Source organism: Drosophila ficusphila, unplaced genomic scaffold (genome assembly GCF_018152265.1).
Source record: "Drosophila ficusphila isolate 14025-0441.05 unplaced genomic scaffold, ASM1815226v1 contig_791, whole genome shotgun sequence".
Taxonomy (NCBI): Eukaryota; Metazoa; Arthropoda; class Insecta; order Diptera; family Drosophilidae; genus Drosophila; species Drosophila ficusphila.
In genome coordinates, this window is record NW_025064737.1 from 11,825,414 (window position 1) to 11,848,935 (window position 23,522).

Below are 23,522 nucleotides of genomic sequence, written 5' to 3' on the forward strand. Positions count from 1 at the left end.
ATTAATATAACCAAATCAGTAAACTAGATTGTTTTCACACAATTTTTTTTATCTTGAATTACTATTTGTTTCTATCTTTTGCAAAAAAGTAACCAAAAAAAATGTATTTATACCTCTCTTATAATTATATTAATATTTTAGGGAAAAGGGTTTGTCAACTTACGCGTTCTTGAAGGAGGTACCACTGCGACTGGGGATTGTCGAAGAGGCGGCCCTGCAAATTGACACTGACTTCGCCGAGGAAGTCGTTCCGCCCAAACATGTCCGAGTGCCACACCGTCAGCCAAAGAGTTCGCGACTCCAGACTGGAAATGGGAGTGTGGAAGCGCATCGTCTCATCGAAGATGGGATTCAGCGTGTGCTTCTTGACTTTGGTTTTGCGCTTGCCGGCCTTCGATTTGTCGGGCAGAAGATATACCTAAAAAAATATACAGTCATAGAATTAAAAAGAATATTTCTAGGGAAAAGGATTATAAATCCCACCTTCACATAAGGATCGCTCCTGTTGCGTTTGGCATCAACGGCTGCCAAGTCCTTGCAGCGCACCACGTGGATTTCCAGGGCACTCAGCTTGTAGTTGTACTGCATGGCGAACTCCACTTGACCTTTGACCACCACGGTGCCATAGCGACCCTCACCGGCACCCGAATAAACGCTGGCCATCGACTCCGAGCGAACCTATCAATGGTAAAGTTATTAAATTAATTAATCAGTAATTACTGGTTTGAAAGAAGGGTTTATCTTACCCCCAGAGAACTGAGACTGCTCCTGTTTTGGTGCATGGCCACCAGGCGATCGATGTCCTCATCCGACTGAGTGGGCCACGTTTCGCTGGAGGCACGTGACTGGATGGGACTGCCGGTGCCATCTCCATGTCGTTGTCCCATCACCGGCGATCGCGACAGCTCCTCGGCGGCCACTTTGGCCTCCTCTGCAAGAAAAAAGAGAAAATTCATCAATTAGCACTCGAGTTTTCCTCAATTAAGGCTAATGATCTATGTGAGCCGATGATTAACGATCGCCGACAATCGATGGAAATAGTCGAATGGTATTTTTAGCATTAACGATCGTCGTCAATCGTTGAAAATAGTTTGATTGCAGTTTTAGCTAATGTTGATAATTATTGATTTTGCTACTTAGTCTTTACTTATCTAAAAGTAACGTGATCTAAATTAAAAGTTCTTTGCAATTATTGTGGGTTAAGGTTGGGTTCATCATGCTCGTAATTTAGAAGGCCAAAGCGAGGCTGAATTAAGTTAAATCGAGCAATTTTTTGTCTTTTTATTTTCAGCTTATTCAGTGCATTCATATGATATGAATGTTAATGAAAATTAACCCAATTCTCAGAAATTGATGGGTAGGGTAATGTTAAATCTTGAAACTCTAAACAAAATGTTGTGGCAACCCCAAAAAATATATTAATTTATAGAACTTTATAAAATTAGATCCCAAATAACTATACAATTTTTGCAAGTGCAATATGGGATTTGTGAGGAGGAGCATCTTGGGGCATCGGTGCAAGAAGCATGCAGTTGGTGGCAGGCGGACGAAGCCGATGAACCGATGAAGTTGCCGCCTACCTTGCAGCGCACCCCTTTCCTGCTCAAGATGCTCCTCCCTATCCTCATCCTCATCCTCGTTTTCCACGAAGGTCACATGCAGAGGAGTGCGTCGGTGCAGGATCAACGAAGTCCTGCCACCAGGAGCAGTAGCAACAACTTCCTCACACGATATTGGTAAATCCTCTTCGAGGGTTTCAAGAAACCTGTCCGAATTAGATCTCAAACTATCGTCCCAAGTCCAAGCTCTTCTTTTAACTAAAACAGGAGATCGCATTTTAGGAGGAAGCTGTTGCAGTTGCTCCTGGGGAACAGGATTTGTGGTCTCTTCAACTGGTTCCTCACTTTGCCCGTTGGCCACCGCCTCCCGTTGCTTCATTTCCGCAATATAGGAAGCCACCTTGGCGTCAATATCATCATCCTCCTCCTCGGAATCGTAGTCGTAGTTCTTTGTTCTTCTTTTGCAGCAGTAACAGAAAAATAGAGATTTCTTTGGCTTTCCAGTAGCACTGCTCCAATAATCCTGATAGTTCCTTTGACGTCGTTTTTTCCCCCACAAACATCTGCCAAAAAGGCGTCGCCATTTGGATTTCCCTTTGAGCTTTTTGGTTCCATCTTCGGATCTCTTTTTTCTCATGCGATTGAGAGCGGCGTACTGGATTTTCCCAGCCGAACTGGAGGGCAGTGAGGAGCCAGCCGGCTGGGACTTCACTCTGCCATAGTTGTGCACTCGAGCCAGTGGAGCAGGTGCACCCGAAGCTGGCGGGGATTTCTTGGGGGAGGAGGAGGCGGAGGTGGTGCAGTTGGATGAGGAGGCAAACACATTATAGCTGGCGGCTTCTTTCGCCACTGAGTTTGCCATTCGCCGCGGGCCAATTAAACGAGTCACTTGCTTCATTTTCTCGATTTCTCATTTCACAATTGCGCGTTTTGGTGGCAAGATTAATTGGTGACCGCTTTTTTTGGTGTCATCCGCAGCCGACTGCAAATGTTTTGATATCACTTTTGGCTTTATGGTTTCGCCAACCAGTTGACAGTTGTCATCTGATGGGTTTCTCAATTGCCTACACTGCGCAGCTCTTCGAGTCAATTAGAAAGGTCTCAGCTTTGGGTCTTAAAAGGAAACATAGCCAAATTGTCTTGGTTGCAATCAAACATTTATTTATCGCAATTATTTCATTATTTTGTATGACTTTTAGGGGTTTTGGTTCAAAGCAAATGTAGCAAGTTAGTCTACAAAATAATTTTGCGAGGCTTTTTGGCCTATTTTTTTGTACCTAATTGTTTTTGGATATGCCATATCATTTATATATGTGAGGGAAGATTCATATGAAAGGCTTTTTTTTGTCAATTTCAAAAGCAAATAGTTATTTTTTTTCCGATGAAAAGGGTTGAGCTGCGATAAAAACTTCCATTCTTTATCTCTCAGATAATTCTGACAATAAGTTATTTCTGTATATCAGAATAGTTCTTATAAGAGAACGTGAAAAAATGCATACAATCTTATGGAAAGTTTTGTGAAGATTATTACTTATTATTTATAGACGGAATTTCAACAAAAATACTTTTTGATCAAGAATAGATAACAAGTGTTGTCTGTTTTATTTGCTCTGATATTGCACCCCATTGATAAAATAACCTCCACTTATTATCTTTCAGATACATTACTGCAAAAACGCCTGATAATGAACTATTTTTGAGCAATGTGACATAGATTACAGGCCCTTTCGATAAGATGCCCGGCGACACACAATCTTCGGCTATTCGGACACGTAATTGGAGCACTTGATCGCAGCTTAAGAGCCGCTTATCTCAGATTGCTGGCACCTGGCCATAAAAACATTTGCATTGCCCACCACCGACAGACGTCGATTTAATTAACTTGAAATGTATAGCGGCCGTGAACTTGCCGCAGCCTTCGGGCGATGGCCAAAACGAAGGTGTGAAATCGAAGGGGAACGGCCAACAATCGCGGCAGTAAGCCAATAAAACTGGGTCAGATTACACCCAGAGGGCTGAAATTGGACTAGCGATACGAATAGCCAATTAAACAGAGGAATATCCATTAAAACGGCTTAAAAGGGGCCCTCAAAACGTCTGCACTTGCTGTTGGAAATTTGAATTTCTTTTATGCAGTCACGATTTGTTGACAAATATCTCCGGCCCGTCGTCAATATTTTCATTTCGTTTTCGCTTCTTTATGACACTTCTATAATTTCCGCTTTGTTAGCACAGGGAGCGATAAACGTGAGCGGCAAGGCCAAAACCAAAGCACCAAAACAACAAGCTAATACCAAATAAAAACACCCAAAGCGAAAACCCGGCGAACTAAAAGCCAAAGTGAGCGAAAGACTTCACTTCACTTTCACTGAAAGCAAATCGGTTCGTTGGAGTTAAGATCGGAATTCGCGTGGCCTTATAGAGCAGATCGCAGCCCCAGTCCCGTTACGCGATTCGAGGCAACTGATCCCGAGATGGCAGTCGCTGGCAGAACCCCAGCATCGAAATCTAAGTTTTATTCAATTATTCAGATATTGAACTTTGGGGTCGCGAGGGGCGCCTCGCCAATGAAATTGGAATTAACAAGAGCCAACGAAAAGAAATTTATGGAAGAGGGTTGATCTTAGGAAAATTATTGAAAAGAAAAATTCGAAGAATAATATTATATATATATATATATATATATATGTACATATAATATTTATAGGTTTATATTTAGGGGTAATGATGATTTTTAAAAAATATATTTTCGCATTTCTGTTTAGTTTTTTGGTGAGAGGTCTGTTTGTAGATAATTTCCTCATTCTTGAAATAGGTTTAAGTATAGTTTAAAGATCTTAAATAAGATGCAAATTTAAGCCATTAAATCTCATTAAAACCCACAAAATTAACCGCTTTTTATGCTAATTTCAAGTCTTGTACCAAGAACTACAGATCTCTCCTCGCCGAGCCATTGAGATTTGTCAGTGGAAGAGTGTGGAAAATATAGAGACATTCCGCATCGCATTTCTGGGTATTCTGTCTCGTCTTTCGGGCAGAAAGGTTAATTTAATTAGGGGCCAAACCGAACTGAGATCTGCGATCTGAGATCAGAAGAAAGCGGCTTACAGGGTGATCTTGCCACTTTTCCACTTGGAACTTCCGCCATGCGGCTGTGATAATTGCCAGTCGGATTCGATTTGCATAATTGTGGAAATCGTTTCACTGCAATATTATTGCATGCATCGGCCTGTGTTTTGTTGGGGTTTGTTTTGTTTTCGGTGCAAAACACTTAATCGGTTGCCGGATGGGCACGGACATCGTGGCGGAGTGGAAAATGGAAGTGGACACGGAGCACGGACCACTTCCGCACTCCTCAAGTGCAGCGATGCACGAAAATAGATGTGGAAAATATATATATAATATAATGTATAAATATATATACAAGAGTTATTTAATCTCCAAACGAAACTCTTCTGGCGGCGATGTCACCTCAAAAACATTAATTGTTGGATGCAAAATGAGCAAATGAAATAAATACAGGAAATAAACGAGCAGAGGCTCTTTATCAACGTCAAGAGCTTAAATACCGAATGGGTGTACAGAAGTTCAATACTGACAAAGAGTTTCTTGGCTCGGAGGCTTAAAGGGGGCACCTATTTAATTGTGTTTTGGACAAGACAAACGAGTTGGTTGAACTGGCAACAGAAACTGTGTAAACACAACTGTTTTTAGAGATGGCAACGTGAAAGAGTTGAATGACAACCTTGTTTGATCATTAGGAAAAATTCCACATTAATTGTCTTTCGGAAATGAGTTAATTATGTTATACTCATCTTTTTCTTAAGCCTTTAATTCTTTGTTAGGCAACGAAAGTTATATTGATAGTTAATACATATTTCCATGGTTTATTTGGGGTCTATGAAAGCTTAATGGCTTATCTGCGGTTTAATGTGCCGAATCGCAGTAGCTACTTATTATTATTATAAAAGAAAATATAAAAGGCATTTCACCGAAATGAGTTTTTATACGATTTCTCTTTTCATGATTAATATGTTTTTCCTACAGTAAAATTCATAATTACATGTGAAGTTTCATTGGATTTATATTAAAGTGTAATAGATTTTATAACATATATTGTGAAAATCATCAGGGTGTGTTATCCATTATTCAAACTATCCCTCAACCACCAACCACCTCTAAATGACACAGCAAAGTTCAAAGCCCGCCTGCACCCAGGTTTTCAAGTTGCGAGTTCGAGTTCCATTGACCAAGCGGTATATAATTGTTGGCCACAAAAGCGAAAACAGCTTTTCGGCCAAAAAATATACATAGAAAACAGCGAATAAAAAACGTACGCCCCCGCCAAGCGGAACAAAGCCAGATTCACGAAGTGCTGCACACATCCAAAACTACTACCACATAATAGTAATACTTCTACATCTGGAACCACATTAACACACTGACTACGCAACTGTGCGAAAATCGCTTTAGACGCCAACTGGAAATTGAGCCGCAGTTGGCCATAAGTGGAGCTCTAAATATGGATACAGTTAATTGACCTTGATTGAGTTTATTTCGGGCGAAGCAGCTGTCTGCGGAACCAAATGTCTCCATCCGAACTGGTGTGAGTGTGTATCTATGAGTGTGCAGCTCCCTGGCTGGCCAACATCAACATCATCATTATGGGGGGTTTGTGGGAGGAGCTGCCGCATTCCCCAAATTCCTGCTCCAGCCTAATCAGCATAAATAGTTTAGGGTGCGGCTGCCTCCTTAGTAGAATTTTGGGGACCCATTTTGGGGTATTTATAGGGTAGGAATATAAGTTGGTAGGTGGTTCAACAGGTTGTGGTTTTTACACAAGTTTTTGAAAGATTTTCTAGAGGATGTGAAATTATTACCAATAGATATTTAGAATTTCCCATAAGCATGAATTTTCCTTTTCTGTGTAGAAACAGAAATTTCAATTTAGGTAATATTTTAATATCTAAATATTTCCTTTTAAATATTTTTCCAACTTCCTTACTACTTTTATTAAAGTTTTTTCCTAAGTGCAGACCCCTTGGTAAGGTCATCTGTCTCCCTGTCGAAGGATCAGATTCCCCCAGGACGCCTTTAAATGGCAAACGCTAAAGGAGTTCCTTCCACTTGGTGTGAGGAATTTTTCATTAGGAAGGAAGCAATTTCATGGCCAGTTATTTGAGCCCGCCGGCTGACGCCTGTGCGTGTCCCTCTTGGAACGCACCACCCACCCAATCCACCCGATTCCGTGACGAAGGTGTGGCAGCACCACTGCTGGCACTACCACCCCCGGAAATATGCGAAAGGTAAACATTAGGCTTTGAGCAACTCACCCGCTGACATGTTGAGACGTTTGCGCGCATCGCGTTTGGAGTAGAGGAACTGGAAGCCCGCGCCTAGTTTTTTCCCGCTGCTGGCCACTCCACCGCCAGCCACTCCTCCCAGAGATCCACCACCTCCTCCTCCTCCTCCTCCTGCTGCTCCACCACCACTGACAGCTGCGGCTCGAGCAGCCAATCCTGGCGAGCGGTACCTCGCACTCTTCGCACTTCCAGTGGCGGAGACGGAGGACAAATTGGAGGGCGTGTGGTTGAGGGCACTCTGTGACTTTGTCTTCGGGGTGCTGGTGATGGGTGCACCACCCGCTCCGGTGGTGGTGGTGGGCAGCCTCGGCAGCGAATTCGTGCTGGCCACCACCTGGCCGGAGTTGAGACTCCTGGGCAGCGTGGATCTGGCTCCTCCAAACTGATTCGAGGCGGTTTCATCGCTGGAATCCGTTTCGTAGATGGCATCCGGCACACTGGAGCGTCTCACGTCCTTCGTGGAATCACCTCCTATGGAAGATCCCGCCGAGGAGAGCCAGGGTTTCGCTGGCGAGGCCTCCAGCTGGTGGTGGTGGGCATCGCCTCCTCCGATGCTGCCGCAGGATCTCACCCGATCCAGTTGCTCGCGGCTGAGGCTCTGCTGGTGCTGGCTGAAGAGAAGGTCGCCTGCCGATCGGCGCTTTGCAACTGCCAAAGCGGACGCAGACGACGAGTTGTCCCTGTCCAGTTGGCTCAGCTGGCTGAGCCTCGTTCTGCTGTCGCCATTAGCCAGTAATGCCGACTCAAAACTGCCGCGCCACGAGAACCGTTCGTAGTCGCTGGTCACGCCGCACTCCTCGCCGGCGTTGTCCGAGTGTCCAGGTCCGGAGGATCCTCCAGATCCTGCAGTGCCACTTACTCCACTTCCCGGATGGTGAACGGTGGCCTGGTGGTGCAGGTGGTGCGAATGGGGAGTGGTTCCATCCAGCAGGAGGTCATGTGATCTGCTCCTCAGCTTCAATTGCTTAATGGGCATCGCTCGGAGTTGCTCCTCCACCTCATCCTCTTCATCCTCCGTTGTGGTGGCCGAGATCTTGGCCTGCAGTCTTCTGTGGTGCCTTTGATTTTGCGGCGAGGGAGTGGGTGTCTCATTGCCACTGCTAACCTCGTGCATTAGAGCCACCAACCGGGTGCCAATGTGCTGCATCACCTTGGCAAAAAGCTGGGGAGATCTCTCCGTGGATGCCTCCTTCTCTTCCACCTCCTTGGCAGCTTCCACTTCCGGTTCTCCGCCAGCTGCCACTTTGCTGAAGGAAGCTACCAGCTTTTGGTAGACCAAGGCCTCCATGGGAACACTCTGACTTTCGTCCAGCAAGCCACCATCTCCTCGATCTCCCTCCTCGTCGATCTCGAACTTGTTGATTATCTGCTGGCAGCTGGCGGAGATCTGTGCCTTCAGTTGACCCTTCCGCTCACCGCCCTCCAAATCGGAGCTCGTGTAATCGGAGGAGTCGTAGGAATCGGACCACGTGTCCTCGCTGCTCAGGTACTCCACTATTTCGCGCACCTGCTCATCGTTGATTCCCGGCACGGTTTTCATCAGTCGCGTTAGCTCGTTTTCGAAGTAGGCCAACTGAGCTGGCCGGGATTTGGCCACCTTCCGCTGGGAACTGGGCGTGGTGTTCTGGCCCTGATTGGGAGTGGTTGGCTTGCTCTGCTGCTGCTGCGCATTTGCAGTGGCCACGATGAGGGTCTTGAAGAACTGCCGCATCTTGCTCATCATCAGGTTGGTCTCCTCGTCGGAACTCCAGTTGTTGAAGCTGTCCTTTCGCACCAAATTGGGCAGGGTGAGATTTCTCAGTTGGCTGGGCATGGGATTCGTGGCTGCAGCTGCTGAGGTGCTCGGCATATCCATCTTGGCCAGGCTTATCTGGCTGTGAGCTGGTTCCCTGTCCTCGCTGATCTGCTCCAATGCGGGAGTGGGACTCTTGGGTGGCTCACAATCCGGAGCTGCTTTCAGCAGATCATCATTGCTGCCCACAAATCCACTGTCCCGGCTGTGATGGTGCTGCTGCTGCTGCTTCTTGGCCTGCGATTGCATCTGCACCTGACCACCAGCACCTGGAGTGGGAGTCCTGCACTCGGAGGGTTCCAGATCATGCAGCTTCTTCTCATCCAGGGAATCGTGCCTCTTCCTTAGCTGCTTCTTCCTCTTAATCGTATCGGAGGAGGAGCCATCGGAGGCACCGGCGTTGGCCAAGTGGATCACAGTGTCATCGCAACCTGCCTCGGATTCGGAGGTGTCCTCCACTGTGGCCGTGGCTGTTCCTCCAGCAGAAGTTACCGTGGCATCCAGGGTATCGGTTTCGGGAAGGAGAAGATTATCCAGCGAGGAGTTGTGACTCCTTGGGGTTCCCCTGGCCCTCACCAATCGCTTCCTCCGCTGACTGGGACTCGGGTGACCTTCGCTATCGCTGCCCACACTGCCGCCACTCTCGTCGCTCTCCGCCTGCTTCTCCCCGCCACTGAAGCCCATAAATCCGGAGAGGAAGTACTTTTCCAGGCGGGAGGAGGCCAGATCGGAGGCTCCACTGGTGTCCAGTAGCTGATCTTCGTGGGGCAGGGAGTCCAGACTCTCGGAGCACTCGGAACTCACCTCGGAGGCGGTGTCATCGCCACGGGTGTCAATGCTGCTCATCACCCGACCATCTCCCAGTCCAAAGAAGAAGTACTTCTCCAATTCGGAGGCACTCAACCGATGGTGATGGTTCAGAGTGCGTTGTCGCCTCCGCTCCGCCAGATCCTCCTCCTCCAACTCGGTGTCCTCGTTATCCGCTCGCATGGAGGCCACCTCGCTCTCCTCGCAACTCTCCTCCACAATTGTATGTAAGGTGAAATCGATGGCAGATCGGTTATATCCCCTCAGTTCCTCCTCGCGATCCAAATATCTCCGGGTTCCTTCAGTTTCCCCTTCCGCATCTTCGGAATCCGTGGCAGTTGGCGTGGTGGTGGCATTGCTCAGGTTCTCATCATCCTCATCCTCGCCCCTTTGACTCAGTTCCTCCACCCAGGAGTCGTCATCCGCCAAACCATCCTCCACAGAAAGTTCCGGCAAGGCGGGCGGTTCGTTTAGCGAGTCCACACTGTACGATTCGCGATCGCTGCTCACGAGTTCGGTTGGTTCCATGGCGCGAAATGAGTCACCCGCAAAGTTCTGGCCAAAAGTATTGCTGCCTTTGTTGCTGCCTCTGCTGCGATTGGAGTTGCTGCTGCTGTTGTTGTTGCCGCTGCTGGTTGCCATTTCATAATCACCAGCTGCACTTTCATTGTCTTTGGTGATCATGACCAAGCTGCGATACTTGGCTGAAAGTGAATTTTTGGGCGAAGCCAAATCGCTGGGCGATGTTGCAGGTGTCACCGGTGATGATGTTGTTGCTGCTGTTGTTGTTGCTGTTGCACTTGAAGTGCTCTTCCGATGGCTACCAAATATTTTGTCGTAGTCACACTCGTTTTCACCACCACTCACATTTGAATTCACACTCACTACGTCACTCGAGCCGCTATTTCTCGTCTTTTGTGCCGCTGCGAAAGCGTCATTATTATGGCCAAGTTCGCTGTTGCTGTTGCTGTCGTTGTTGTTGTTGTTGCTGTTGTTATTAGTGTTTTCGTTATTGCTATTATCGTTGTTGTTTTTATTGTTATTGTTACCGCTGAAGAGCGCGGAGCGTGGAGCGACCGCAACGTTTAACATTTCATTTTCGACTGTCGACTCCGCCGACTCCGATTTCGAATCGAAGCGATATTGCTGCTGTTGCTCTTGCTGTTGCTCTTGCTGTTGCTGTTGCTTCTCTCGAGCGACAGGTAAGCCGAAAAAGCGAGTGCTCTCCGGCTGGATTTCTACCTGCTCAGGTGCCAAACTCAACGACGACGAGTTGGAGAGCGAGTCGAGCGAGTAGTCGGTGCTGTTTTCGTTTATTTTGCATGCTTGGCTGCATGTGCCGACCCTCTGCGTTTGCTCAGCTGTTTTCTTCTCAGCCGCCGCCGCCGCCAATCGTTTACAATCGCTGTTTGCCTGCTTTTCTTCTACCTGCAGGCAGGTGAGGCGATGAGCAGTGCCGTCATTAGAATTTAGCACGCTCGAGAGGCTCGAGAGGCTTTTCCCAGAAGGGCGGCTGCACTCGTCGGGCTTCCCATCGGGATTCGCAATCGCCAATGGACTACCTGCTCGCCTCGTTTGGTGGGTGGCAGCCACATCAGTGCCGGTGGTTAGCTGCAGATCCTCATTGATTTCGGCCACTCCCTGTCGCAAGCGCTGCAGCTTGATTTCCAGCTGGGAATTCTGCTTGTGCAGCTCCAGCAGTCGGTTGACATCGTTCGAGATGCTGTGCAACTCATCGCAGGCGGCCAGAGCATCACTGTCGGCCATTTGGCGCTCTGATTGCTTCTCCTCCTCCTCCGGCTGCTGCTGCTGCTGCTCCACCACCTCGTTGCTGTTGCTGTTGTCTTCGTCTGGCAGAGATCGCATGCGATGCAGCACCACGCCGGCGGCAGCGTCGTCCGTCTGTCCGCCCACAACCACAATGCAGTTGGCCAGCTCATCGCTTGAGTTGGCAACACGGCGTTCACTTTCATCATCGTCACTCGATTGGCAATCACGTGCAGCTGGCGCCGCCGCCCCCGCAACCTCCCCCTCCTCCTCCTCCTCCTCCTCCCCATCCTCTTCTGGTTTTTTGGGCTCCTCTTCTAGCGGTTTCACGTAGTTAAGTACTATGCCACAATCCGTTCGCTCGGTATCCGTGTCATTATCCGAGGAGTCTTCTAGATTCGCTTCAGATGAGGAGAGGGAATCCCCTTCGGTGGAGGAACTGCGTCGCACCCTCGCTCCTGGTTGTCGATTCACCACGAACACCTTGTTGAACCTCCTCCTTTTCGGCCTGCGATCGCGCACTGTTCCCGTATCATCGGAGTCACAGGATTCCGAGCTGGAACTGGAGTTCGAACTGCTGCTGGAACTGGAGGCACTCGAGGTGGTGCTGTGGTGGCGCTGCTGCTGCTCCTCCTCCTCCTCATCCAGCTGCTCCTCCATCACCTCGGCCACATTGTAGCTCCTCTGGGAGGTGCGCCTCGGCTTGGCATCCTCCTCCTGGCTGCTGTTGCTGCTCACCTCGTCTGGACTGCTGGCCGCATAGCTTTCGCTCTGCAAATGGATCGATACGGATTCGGACACAGATGCCGATGGCTCATCGGACATGATGTTCTTGCTATTCGCTCTACTCGTAAGTCGATTGGAGGACAAATTCTTGGCAATCTCCGTCGGCGAACGATGATCATCTATCTGCTGCTGCTCTGGGTGCTGCTGGGCTCTGGGTTTGGGACTTTCCGAGACACCAGCATTTCCAACCACATTTTCGACTGCAAGTCCCCCGAAACGAGTTATTACCGCAGGAGCCGCAGCTCTAGTTGCTGTTTGTATTTCTTTTGTTGTTGCTTGTGTTGTTGTTGCTGTTTGTGTTGTTGTTGCTGCTAGTGGTACTTGATTTTTATGTATATTCGTTTCGTCTGCTGCTTCCACTTCTTCGTGGCTGTTTTTACTGGCCAGGTAGGTTTGTGTTGTTGCCGCCGCTTGGGTTTCGCATAGATTTCGGCTCTGGTATTTGCTGGCCACTCTCAGAGCGGTTCCCTTAGTGGATGTTGCTGGTGTTTCAGTTGTTGATATTGCTGCTGCTGCTGATTCTGATGTTGTTGCTGCCAATGCTGTGCTCTTATCTACACCAGCAACATGTGCCTGAACAACAAGCACTGGCAATGTGCCGGTTTTATCAAAAACATTACACAATCTACCCGTTGTGGGCGTTGCGTTGTTGTTGCTGCTGTTGCTGCTGCTGCTCTTGGTGTTGCTGTCGTCGCTCTCACTGTTGCTGTTGGTGTTGCGACGCGCGTTGCTCGTTTCTGGTTGCTCACCCGTCGGCGAACGCGACGCTACTAAACTTGTTGGCTTTGGCTTGAAAGCACTGCTGGCCATTTGTTGCTGTTGTTGGTATTGCTGCTGCTGTTGCTGTTGTTGCTGCTGCTGCTGCTGTTGTTGGTATTGCTGCTGCAGCGAGTTGGCAGCTCGAATTGGACTGGCCAGTGTTTCCAGACTCCTGCCCGCAGTGCCATAACCCGAGGTGCTCGACGACGAGGATGAGGATATGGTGGAGCAGAGCGACTGCGTCATCAGCGATCCCAGCGAGGCACTCAACTCCGGAGCGGAGGACTTGAAGCCCGCCAATCCGCGCAAGCGTTGCGGCATCGGTGGCGGCGTCGTCGGCAGCTGTTGGTAGCTTTTGCTGGTCACCGGCGGCGTTGCATCGAACATGTTGCTGCTGGCCGCCGCAAATTGCTGCGAATAGGCTGCAACAATGGCGGCAAACTGCTGCTGCTGGCCGGCCGCCTGCCAAAGTTGCTGCAGACTGGCGGCCAGCTGCTCGTCCTGTTCCAGGAGGGGATTACCGGCCACCTCCGGCCAATTGGGATAGGCGGCCATGGGCACGGGAATGGGAACGGGCACGGGAATCGGAACATATTGCGGCTGCGGTTGCATCTGCTGCTGCTGCTGCTGCTGGCCGGGATTGCAGTTGCATCGGTTGTGGCTGTGGTGGTGGTGGTTCTTCAGGAACCGAGTCTTGATCCTGGTCTTCATGCTCAGTGGGTGGGGAGGTGGTGGCACCGGTGGTGGCGTTGGATCCGAGCTGGTCTGCGAACTACTCTCTGTATTCAGAACGAACTCCTCGTCGGTTCCGGTGTCACTCTCCCTGATCTTGGGACAGTAGCTACTCCTCGGTTGCTGGGGACGCCTCTGCACCAGTGGGGAATCACTATCGCTGGATTGACGCCTCACTCTTGGCGGTGGAGTGGGCGTGGCTCTGGCGGTGGTGTAAGCAATCATGGTGGTTGTTGTGGTTGTGGTTGTGGAAATCATGGAGGGTTCGAAGTAATCCCAATCGCAATCCTCCACATTGCTCACAATGCTGTGACAGTGGTGCGTGGAACAGGATGAGTCCGTATCATTCTCCTCCTCTTCCTCTTCCTCCTCGCCGTGACAGGACGAAGATGAATCCGAGTTGAGGAAGACGAGCTTGAACTCGTCGGCTTCGACGCTATACTGCGACTGCTGCTGCTGGCGACCGTGTTGGGTGGAACACCTGAAGTCCAGCTCCGATGACGACGACGTTTCCATGGCATCACCGGTGACTCCTCCTCCTCCGCTGATGGTTACGATATCACCACCGGAAACCACCGACAGCTGCTGTTGCTGCTGCTGCTGCTTTTGCTTTTGGTGGTGCTGAACGCCTGTGGAGTAGCGGGGTTGGAAGCATATTCGTTCAGTTCGAAGACAACCACTTTGACGTTGACCAACACCACGGAGTTAGAGGTACGAAATACTGGTTATTGCCACCGAAACACACAGGTGAAATACTGGTTAAGCGGAGGGTGAGTTTTCCACACCGAAAGGTACAAGACAAGCGCTTTGCAGATGGGTTAAGGTTAAGCACAGGTTCGGGTGGTTGTTAGACAAGAACTTACAGCTAGAGTGGGTTAAGCTTGGATGGTTGCACCGAAACACAAAACACCTGAGATATTAATAGATACTAGAGGTTACGGAGGAGTGTTAGTGGTTTTATCAACCCCAATTCACAGATTGTTATCTAGGTAATGAATTCAACCCATGAAACACGCCCTTCTGGAACCCTATCATTGCGAATTGATTGTGATTTTGCTGACATAAACCAGTTATTTGATATATCAGAACTTTGGAGGAGATATTTCCGATAAATAGAAAAAGGTGATATAGAATTTACAAACAATTACAGTTTATAGTAACTGAAACCTATAAATAATCTTTAAGTTTTTTTTATTAAACTCCCAAAGAGGTAAAGGCTGGGTTTCATATTATTTATACAACTTAGTTATGTTCTAAATTATTCGAGTAAGTTTCTGTTAAATGCATTGGTGAGTTGGGAATGAAATCCCATGTCCTGACACAAGATAAGCTATAAGAGTGAACGTACATATGATTTCCACTTTGTTAACTCCTTCCTGACCAAAATTGAATATTCAAGAAATCATTTCCCCTAGCGTTCAAGTATCCAACTTGACAGGAAGCAGTTGAAAGACTCTTGATTGATTATGATTGTTAGCCACAAGCTTTTCTTGCCACGACAAGGACTAGCACAAATTTGCCAAAAAGCTTTTAAAGTTGCCAACATCGTCGTGTCCTTTCCCCCTCCCCTTTTTCCCTTCTCCCCGGAGTGGCTCCCCTTTTGCCCGCTCTCCTTTTCGGTTGGACGGGTGCACAAACAAAACTGCAACAACCGGCAGTTTGCGGATGCACGTGGCGTCAATCTCTGGCAGCCACAAAGTAAACATTTGGCCGGGGCTCCCCTGCACCGGGCACGTCCTTCCTATCACAGTTTCTACACTGGCCACTATTGTAGCCACATAACTGCGCATTTTATGTATTATCAATTGGGTGGCTCTTAAACAAATACCTTTCAAGGGGTTTGCACAATAAGTTTGACTTATGCATTTGACCTAAATAACAATTGTTTTATAATAATACAGCTCAGTTACTTTAAAAAGAACCTGTTTATTTTGAAATGGAATGCCTAATAGTTGTTAAACTAATTTGATTACAAGAATGGTGGAACTCCATAAATTGAAAAAATTATAATTTAAGGTAAATTTAAATGGTCAATATATACGTATTCAAGCTGTTTGCTGTGTATTCAAATTCGTTCCCTGGCAGTGAACTGCGAGCACTTTTAGGCATTCACAGAGCAGTGCCCACATCGAAGCACAAAAGGTGCACGAGATAAGATTAACGCTACAGTTCTGACAGTACCACTCCCCCCTACTCACTCCCCACTAACAACTCCCCCTTCCCTCCCCCCTCCCCTTTGCCCTCTTATAATTTCCAAAAATTTCCAGTGGGTGCCACCGGCTTTGGTTTTATCCGTGGGCCGTGTCAGTGCGAGCGAGGAATCCAGGATGCGGGAGGCGTCCTGCGAGGCAAAGGGCCACCGCTTCGCAAATCCTCACATAGACACTCGTTGCGTTGGTGGTCACAGAACCAGACTCCCACAAATCGCCAAATTGAAACATAACAAAAGTCGGCAAAGGCCCCTCTAACCCCCTCAGGAAAATCCCCCGGAAAACTCTTGACGTTGCTCGTCGAAGTGCGTGTGGGCCGGGAAATCGATTTATGAGTTGCCAAAAAATTATTTTCACCCGCCCACGGGCGAGGTTTTCTCTTGGATTTTGTTTTCGGTTCCGTGGCCCAAAATCTTTTGAACCGCGGCCAACTTTGCTCTTAAATTTTGCTTTGTGGTCATGTCGCCAATGGCTTCAGGGAAAATTTAATTCAAATAGAGAATGGAAGTCTGCTGCGAGCAAACTGAAAATTGGTGGCATACTTTCAGTAACTCTCCGAAGAAGTGAGCGGGAAAAAAGTGTTGCATTCTTTTGGGATTTGCTTTTGAAAGCCAATGACCAAAGAATTCCAAAGGGGAAGATTTTTTTTAGAGTTTCGACACCAAACGGTAAAATACTCTAATTGCAAAGTTAGTTTAGTACGGTTAAAGTTATTTTCTAGCTTGGTAATTAAATCATTAGGAAGTCAAGTTTGTTTAAGACAAACTAAAGTTTTCTAATGCAAAAATTAAGCTTTATAAAACCCTCTTCTAAGATTTAAAGGATTGCAAAAACTTTTGAGAAACGTTTAACAAGTTTCATTTTTCTCTTCCTGAAGTGAAGAAAGTGCAAGGCAACTTCAGGGGAAAACTGGCGGTGGTTTAACAATGACAGCCAACCCAAGAAGCCAACCCACCTTCAGCTTCAGAAGGAACTTAATTAATTGAGCGAAATTAGACGGAAGGCGAAGCCCTTCACAAAGAGTTTGTTAGTCAGCCAGGACATCGCCACCCACCATCATCAGCATCAGCATCGCATCAGCATCAGAAGTAGCATCAGTACAGGGCATTAGCATTACCATCACCAAGTTAATTACGCTGCCAAACATACACTTAGCTACACAGACACAACTACAAAGGGCACACTGAGAAAAAGTCATTCAGCAGAATTGAGGAACAAAATGTTGGTTTCAATAATGATAAAATATGAGATTTCATAAATGGTTAAATAAAAGTGTAACACAAAATAAAGTTTATATGTTTATATACTAATTTTTATATTATTTTAAAACTGAGATTGGTATTTCAAATGAATTGATGATTATTTTATTTCTTTATTTTAAATTGTGCATTATTTTTTTTTAACTTTTAAGATAAGTTATCATAGCACTTTATTCCGTATTTTCTGTAAATTATTTTCTCAGTGTTTTAAATAGGGACGGCTATTAGCACTTACCTTCTTCGGCGGCCTTCTCCTTCTCCTTGCGACGCTGCAGGACGACCTTCTTGAAGACGACCGCTGCAGCCTCCACTGCATTCTGCAGCTCCTGCTCGCCCAAAGTGCTCGTGTGGGTGGCCTCCTAATGAAGAAATCGGAGTCGAAGGGGGCCTTAAATCTTCCACTTGTCTCCGGGAACTCGATGTTCTACTCACCGCAGTGGTATTCGGATCACCACCATCCTTGTTGGCCGAGGAATCGAGGGACTTGCCGTTGACCGGCTGCTCCGCTGCGGATCCTTTGGCTCCCGTTTCCCCCTGGGGATTCTCGTCCTGGTTGGCTGGAGCTGCTGGAGTAGAAGCTGCTGCTACTGAGGCGACAGGAATTTCTGTTTTTTTCAGGCGCATGGCTAAATCAGAGTTTCTATGCATAAGCTGTTGATGGAAGGAGTAAATGTGCTGGGTCGTGCTACCTGTGGAGGTGATTAAGGGGGCAGGGGTGCGAAGCGTTCATCAATCGGGTGCCAGAACAAGCGCAGCTACTCAAGGTTCTACCAGAGACCGCAAAAATTAATTCATTAACTATAAACACGTAGTTATTTACTCGTTGGTTTGCGCGCAAGCAAAAACTACTTTTGGGCAAATGGGGATGGGAAACTATTTATTTGCGTGGATTTAACAAATTACTCTCTAAGTTTATTGACTTCAAAATAAATATGTGTGGTGTTTTAGCTAAGGGCTTAACTTCGCTAATCACTAATTGGGGTCAGTTCATATTTATAAATTACTAATGATTTGGCAGATAATATAAATAAATAATAATTCTTCTTGGGTATTCAGTTCTAGTTGGTATATAAATATATATTTATTTTAAGCATTTTAAATGAATTTAAAAACCATGTGTTATGTTAATGATTATTATAGATTGTCTAAAAAAAACTGCAATATTTTTGGGTGAAAGCCATAAGCCAAAAATAAATTTTGATTATTTTGTAGTCGTTAGCAATACGTGTGCGAATTATAATTTCTACATAATATATATTTCTAACTACATAATTTGTTGTATTTATAAAATATTTTGTTTAACGCATGATTGTGTATATTATGAATCAAATTTGGTGAATATAGATGGTAGGTGCTTGTGATAAACTAGTAATAATTGCGGTCCCTGGAGTCTACGGATGCGTGGATGCGCAGAATGCAACCATAGCTACTGTCAAAACAGAATCTTCATCGGAACTTACCCTCCTCAGCTTCACCAATTCCTGTCCGGGAATTCCTGCGTCTTGCCTGTGGAATCTTGGAATTTCCGCGAGTTTTGTCCAGGATATCAGCTAAGGGTCGTGGACTGGGTATCTTCGATATTTCGGTTTTCTTCGTGGGCTGCTTAAAAATAAGTAATCATTAATATATTATTCCTTTTTTTTATAACCAAATAGCAACCCACCTGCGTGTCCTTTTCGGGATGTGAAAAAGATCTTCGTGTTACTGGTTTCGGTGTGGTTTTAGCTCCCGAATCCTCTGAAACGGAGCGCATCTGCTCCGGTTTCCTTCTCTCGGCGGCGTGGCCATCTGCTCCACTTCCTCCGGTGGTTGCACCTTCATTTCCAGAACACTTTCCATTTGCATCTGATGCCTGGGAAAGTTGAGCCAACTCCTCCTGCTGCATTTGCAGCTCCCTCGATTGCCGCCTCCTCATGCGATTGTGCATCAGAGGAGTTCGTGGCAGAGCGGCTCCTCCATAGAAACCTTGAGGGGTTCCCATGTCGGGATAGTAGCCAGGCACTCCTCCAGATCCTCCACTGGCTCCCAAACCCACTCCGGCACCTCCTCCGTAACCAGAATCAGCCAGGACATTCTCGGCACTGTAAATGGGTCTCTGTGAGGAATTCTGGTAGCTGCCATCATCCGATCCATTATTGTATATAATCCTTGGTTCACTACTAAATCCGGCATTATAGTTCCGCTCGTACTGAACTTCATCGGATTCCAGGAAACTGGTGGCACTGTCGCCAAAGTAGTCAACGTATTCCGGACGATTGTCCAGCTCCTCGGTGACATCGGGGAACTGATGGAACTGCTGCTTGGCTTCCCCGAAGGTCCTTTCCTCCTTGAGGCAGTCCTGTCTTACCAGACGACTTGGCGATCGTCCACCAGTTCTCTGGACAGCCGTTGGAATCTCCGGGAGCAATCTCCTGTTCTCCGAGTGACCCTTCGTGTTCGAGTACTCCTCGTTGCTGTGGCTGCGCACCTTGATCATCTTGGCATGCGGATCTCGGGAGTGGTGGATATTCACACTCTGACTGCTGGAGTACTGCTCCCCACCTCCGGCATTTGTGCCCGCCACACTGCCTCCGGATCCCAGATCAGTGCCACCCACCGCGGGAACATGCGGTTGCGAGAGGAACTGTCTGGGATTCGGGACACTCGGGAAGAGGAAATTCTGCTTGGCCCGCGGCGAAATCGGCATGAATTTCCCCGGTGGCGTTGAATGTACGGTTAAGGTGTTTCCACTGTTGAATGCCTCCGGATTGGGAAGCGTTTGCTGCCTCATAAACTCCGGCGAGCGTCGAAACTGCGGGGAAGTCTGCCTCTTCGGCGGAGATGTGGGTAACAACTTGACATGCTGTTCGGGATTCGGTAGAGTGGCCTGTCGGGTCATCCGTGGCTTGGGCATGGGACCCACATCCTGATCGTCGCTGGCCAAACTGGATGCCTGCGATTCGTAGTTCAGTGGCGGAGGAGCCACCGTGGATGGTGGTGCACCTGTGCTGGGCAGCAACTTGGTGCGATGATAGGTGCTCGGTGGTTCCGGGAAGGATGTCTGCCGCATGAACGGTGGATATCGCTGCTGCTCACCCGGCGATCTTTCCGGGGAGCGACTGTACAGGCGGTTCGGCGAGGTGGACATGTAGATGGCCGGAGTGGGTTGGGCGGGCAACGTCGATTGCCGCCGCACCTGCAACCGATGATGCGTGGGTGTGACCTCCAGCTGGGGTTGCTGATGTTGCTGTTGTTGCTGTTGCTGTGGTTGCTGTTGCTGCTGTAGCTGTTGCTGCTGTGCGTAGTTGTCGCAGTCGCCGACGGTGACACCCACTCCGATACCCATTCCCATTCCGGGCATCGTGTTCATGTGGATGACGTCGTCGCTGTTGTAGGCGCTCGGATAGAGCGGACTCTTCTGCAGCTGATGCGGCGATGTGGGCGCCGTTAGGTTCACCGAGTTGTAGTTGGCCAGGTTGCCACCGCTGCCGCTGAGAGCGGGGTCGTTATTGAGGCTGCTCGGCAGCGTCGACTGACGCAGGACCCGCCGCCCCAGCTGCCACTTACTGCTGGTGGTGGGCGTGGCGGTGCCACTGGCGTAGCCGATGCCGTGCGTCGTGGGCCGCGGCTGCGGGGGCAGGTGGTGCTGCTGGTGGTGCTGGTGCAGAGTGGGGTAGCTGCCCGCCGACTGCGCCTCAATCAGATGCTGCTGCTGCGGATACAGGTTGTCCGCCACCGGCTGCTGCGAGTTCGGGTTGTTCGGGTCGTCCTCGGGATCTGTGGGTGGGAAAATGAATTAATTCCGATCTCATCAGTAAGAAAAGTTTTGATTAAATGAAGAGTGTATTAAGCCAGAAATCATTTAAGATCTAAGTTAAATTTACTTGTAATTTGAATGATTTATTAACACAGCAATAAAGTGAAAATTACTGTAGCAAAATTAATAAAATGATTTAATATTTTTAATTAATTTGAATAGAATTAAATTTAACAGAGTTTAATATTATTATTATTATTGATTAGGATGCTTGCTGCTTGACATTATTATTCATTATCAAGTCACATAAAACACTTCTCATATGATCTAGAAGTACTCACTCGATATGGTCCAAGAACGTCGGATGCTCTTCCTCAGGACATCGCTGGTGGTCAGGTGGTCGACGGCACTGCAGGAGCCGAGGGCGTAGGCGTCCTTCAGCCACTCGCCGCTGGCCGATTGTAGTTCCCTGCAAGAGCAACAACATTGCCACTTTAGAAACCAGAAAACTTCGCCGAACATTTGCCCAACGAAAGTTGGAGACGTCGAACAGTCAACAAGTAAGTCGGCGGCACCGCGGAATCAACGTCTGTCTGTTATAGCGACAATTGGCAGACTGGCTGGCTGACTTACACAAAAGTACACCAAATGCCGGATTGTCTACGCCAGGGCAGCACTGAGAGACACCAACGCACAGCGGCTTTAAGCCGAGGTGTGAGCCATCGGAAGAGTTAAAGCCAAGGCACACTGCCTTCGGCTCGCATAAACAGACAGAAATGTATATTTTTGGGAAAAACTTTGCCAGCGAAACCGCAATGGAAAACTTTTGGGGCTTAGACACGAAAGAAATAATTACATATTTAATGAATAAGTCAAACTTCAACCGGAAGTTTGGTCCTGTTTATCTTTAACTTTTTAACCAACTCCAACTTAAATCCGGCGTTTGTGTGTTAAACAAAGTAAAAAGTTTACCAAAAGATAAACAAAAGAAATATATATTTCACAACATATAGAATTTTTAATTAGTTGAATAAATAAATTAATTTAAATAAAGTTTTTTTGGGGATATATAAATTTCTGCTAAACGCTACCAAATCAACCATAATTAAGTGTTTGTACAAAAGGTAAAAAGCAACACTAAAATATATAGATTTAATTAATTTTGTTTACATTTTGCAGGTTAGTTGGATAAGGTAATCTATATATATAAAAGCAAGTTGTGTTAGTTCCACCACTTATAACTTAAGAACGGCTGAACAGATTTGGCTGAAAATTGGTAGGAAGGTAGCTTAGAGCCCGGAATAGGAGTTAGGGTACTTTTTATTCCGTTCGACATACCAAAAATCGCATATAAACTGAGTTATTACCTCATCAAACTGACAAGCACACACTACCATAGCATTTTAACTCAATTTTTTTAAAGTGAGTAGAAATTATTTGTGATTTTGGTGAATTGAAGTGAAGTGAAGTTTTTCGTGCTTTTTGTGAATTGAAGTGAAGGGAAGTTTAATTAATAATGCCGCGACCAAGACGATCGAATCTTTCCCGACAAAGCCGTAATGCAAGAAGACTACAAAATACTGCAAATGGAAGGTCTGAAGAAGAACAAAACATTGAACGTGAACAGAACCGCGTTAGAATAGGTCGACTTCGTGCTTCTCAATCAGCAGAGCAAAGAGAGGCAATCCGTAATACGGCTCGGTTGACAATGCAGAATCGTCGAGCTTACAACAGAGGTCAAGAAATAGATCATTTGCGACGCAGAAGAAATTTATCAAGTGCTGATTTGAATCGAGCAGCGTTTCAATACGATTGCATCACTGATTACAGCTTGCATCCTAGCGTTTGCATTGGGCAAATGGACGTTGTTTGCGAGTATTGCGGTGCACTGAAGTTTTCCGGAGAAACGCCTGGATTATGCTGCTTTAATGGTATGTCGAACGGAATAAAAAGTACCCTAAGTCCTATTCAGATACGCACATTATTCGCTATCATAATTTCGACATGTACTCCCTCAAACCCATGTAACCTGTGGCACAAATACAAGGATAATATGTCAGAAGATATTTTACATCAAATTCGTGTCAGTTCCAGAAATCACGACATTGAGATGAATGAGGAGATACATAATCGGGCTTTACTCTTGATCGAAGATATGTGTTACCTCATGTGTGGTAATTTATTAATCAGGTTGGGAATGCCAGCGACATATCCGGCGAACTTTGTTCTGCCTTTTTTTGGAAAAAATTACAAAAATAATCAAAAACCTACATTAATATTTAATTTTTATTTCTGTATTTTGGTACATAGGCGTCGATCAAGTTGTTCTTCCATGTTTCGTTGCTTAATGATACATCTGCTGAAGATTTCTCGAAGCAATTGCTGACTATCGGCAATGGTCAAGTACCTGTCGATGAATCGAGCGGATTAATATCATTTCGAAATAATTTTTGTAAGTGGTAAGCCAGGCACGTCCAAAGAGTTTAAAAATTTAATTGAATAGTTGGTGGCTTCATCTTCATTTGTGACTCAGTCAATAGATTTGAATGAATGCATTGTTCCAATGATCTTATTTTGAATTATGTAGTTCAGGTCATCAACATCTTTATTCTTAGCCGCTAAAATGGCTCTCTCACTCAACCATTCCTTATTTTTGTAGTTAGAAATAATGTTTGCAAATACATTGTTGATAAGTTCCTTTTTTGATGAGACAAAATTACAAAAATTATTTCGAAATGATATTAATCCGCTC

General features: G+C 46.8%; 1 protein-coding gene across 3 annotated transcripts in view; it reads right to left on the reverse strand.

Annotated features, from left to right (window-relative positions):
* The window catches only part of LOC108098822 (synaptotagmin-like protein 4), a 59,787-nt gene that overhangs the window by 1,451 nt on the left and 34,814 nt on the right, over positions 1-23,522 (reverse strand). Inside the window, exons 3-11 of one of the 3 annotated variants that reach the window (XM_017201975.1) lie at positions 21,112-21,239; positions 18,698-20,790; positions 18,495-18,633; positions 17,467-17,723; positions 17,270-17,393; positions 6,893-14,194; positions 747-931; positions 484-678; positions 164-418 (exon numbers count right to left, since the gene is read on the reverse strand). In XM_017201975.1, the coding sequence (XP_017057464.1) occupies positions 164-418; positions 484-678; positions 747-931; positions 6,893-14,194; positions 17,270-17,393; positions 17,467-17,723; positions 18,495-18,633; positions 18,698-20,790; positions 21,112-21,239 (10,678 nt within the window). Of the gene's footprint in view, positions 1-163; positions 419-483; positions 679-746; positions 932-1,904; positions 2,670-6,892; positions 14,195-17,269; positions 17,394-17,466; positions 17,724-18,494; positions 18,634-18,697; positions 20,791-21,111; positions 21,240-23,522 lie in introns of those variants that run through there. The other 2 variants (XM_017201977.2, XM_017201978.2) reach the window with 2 other exon arrangements.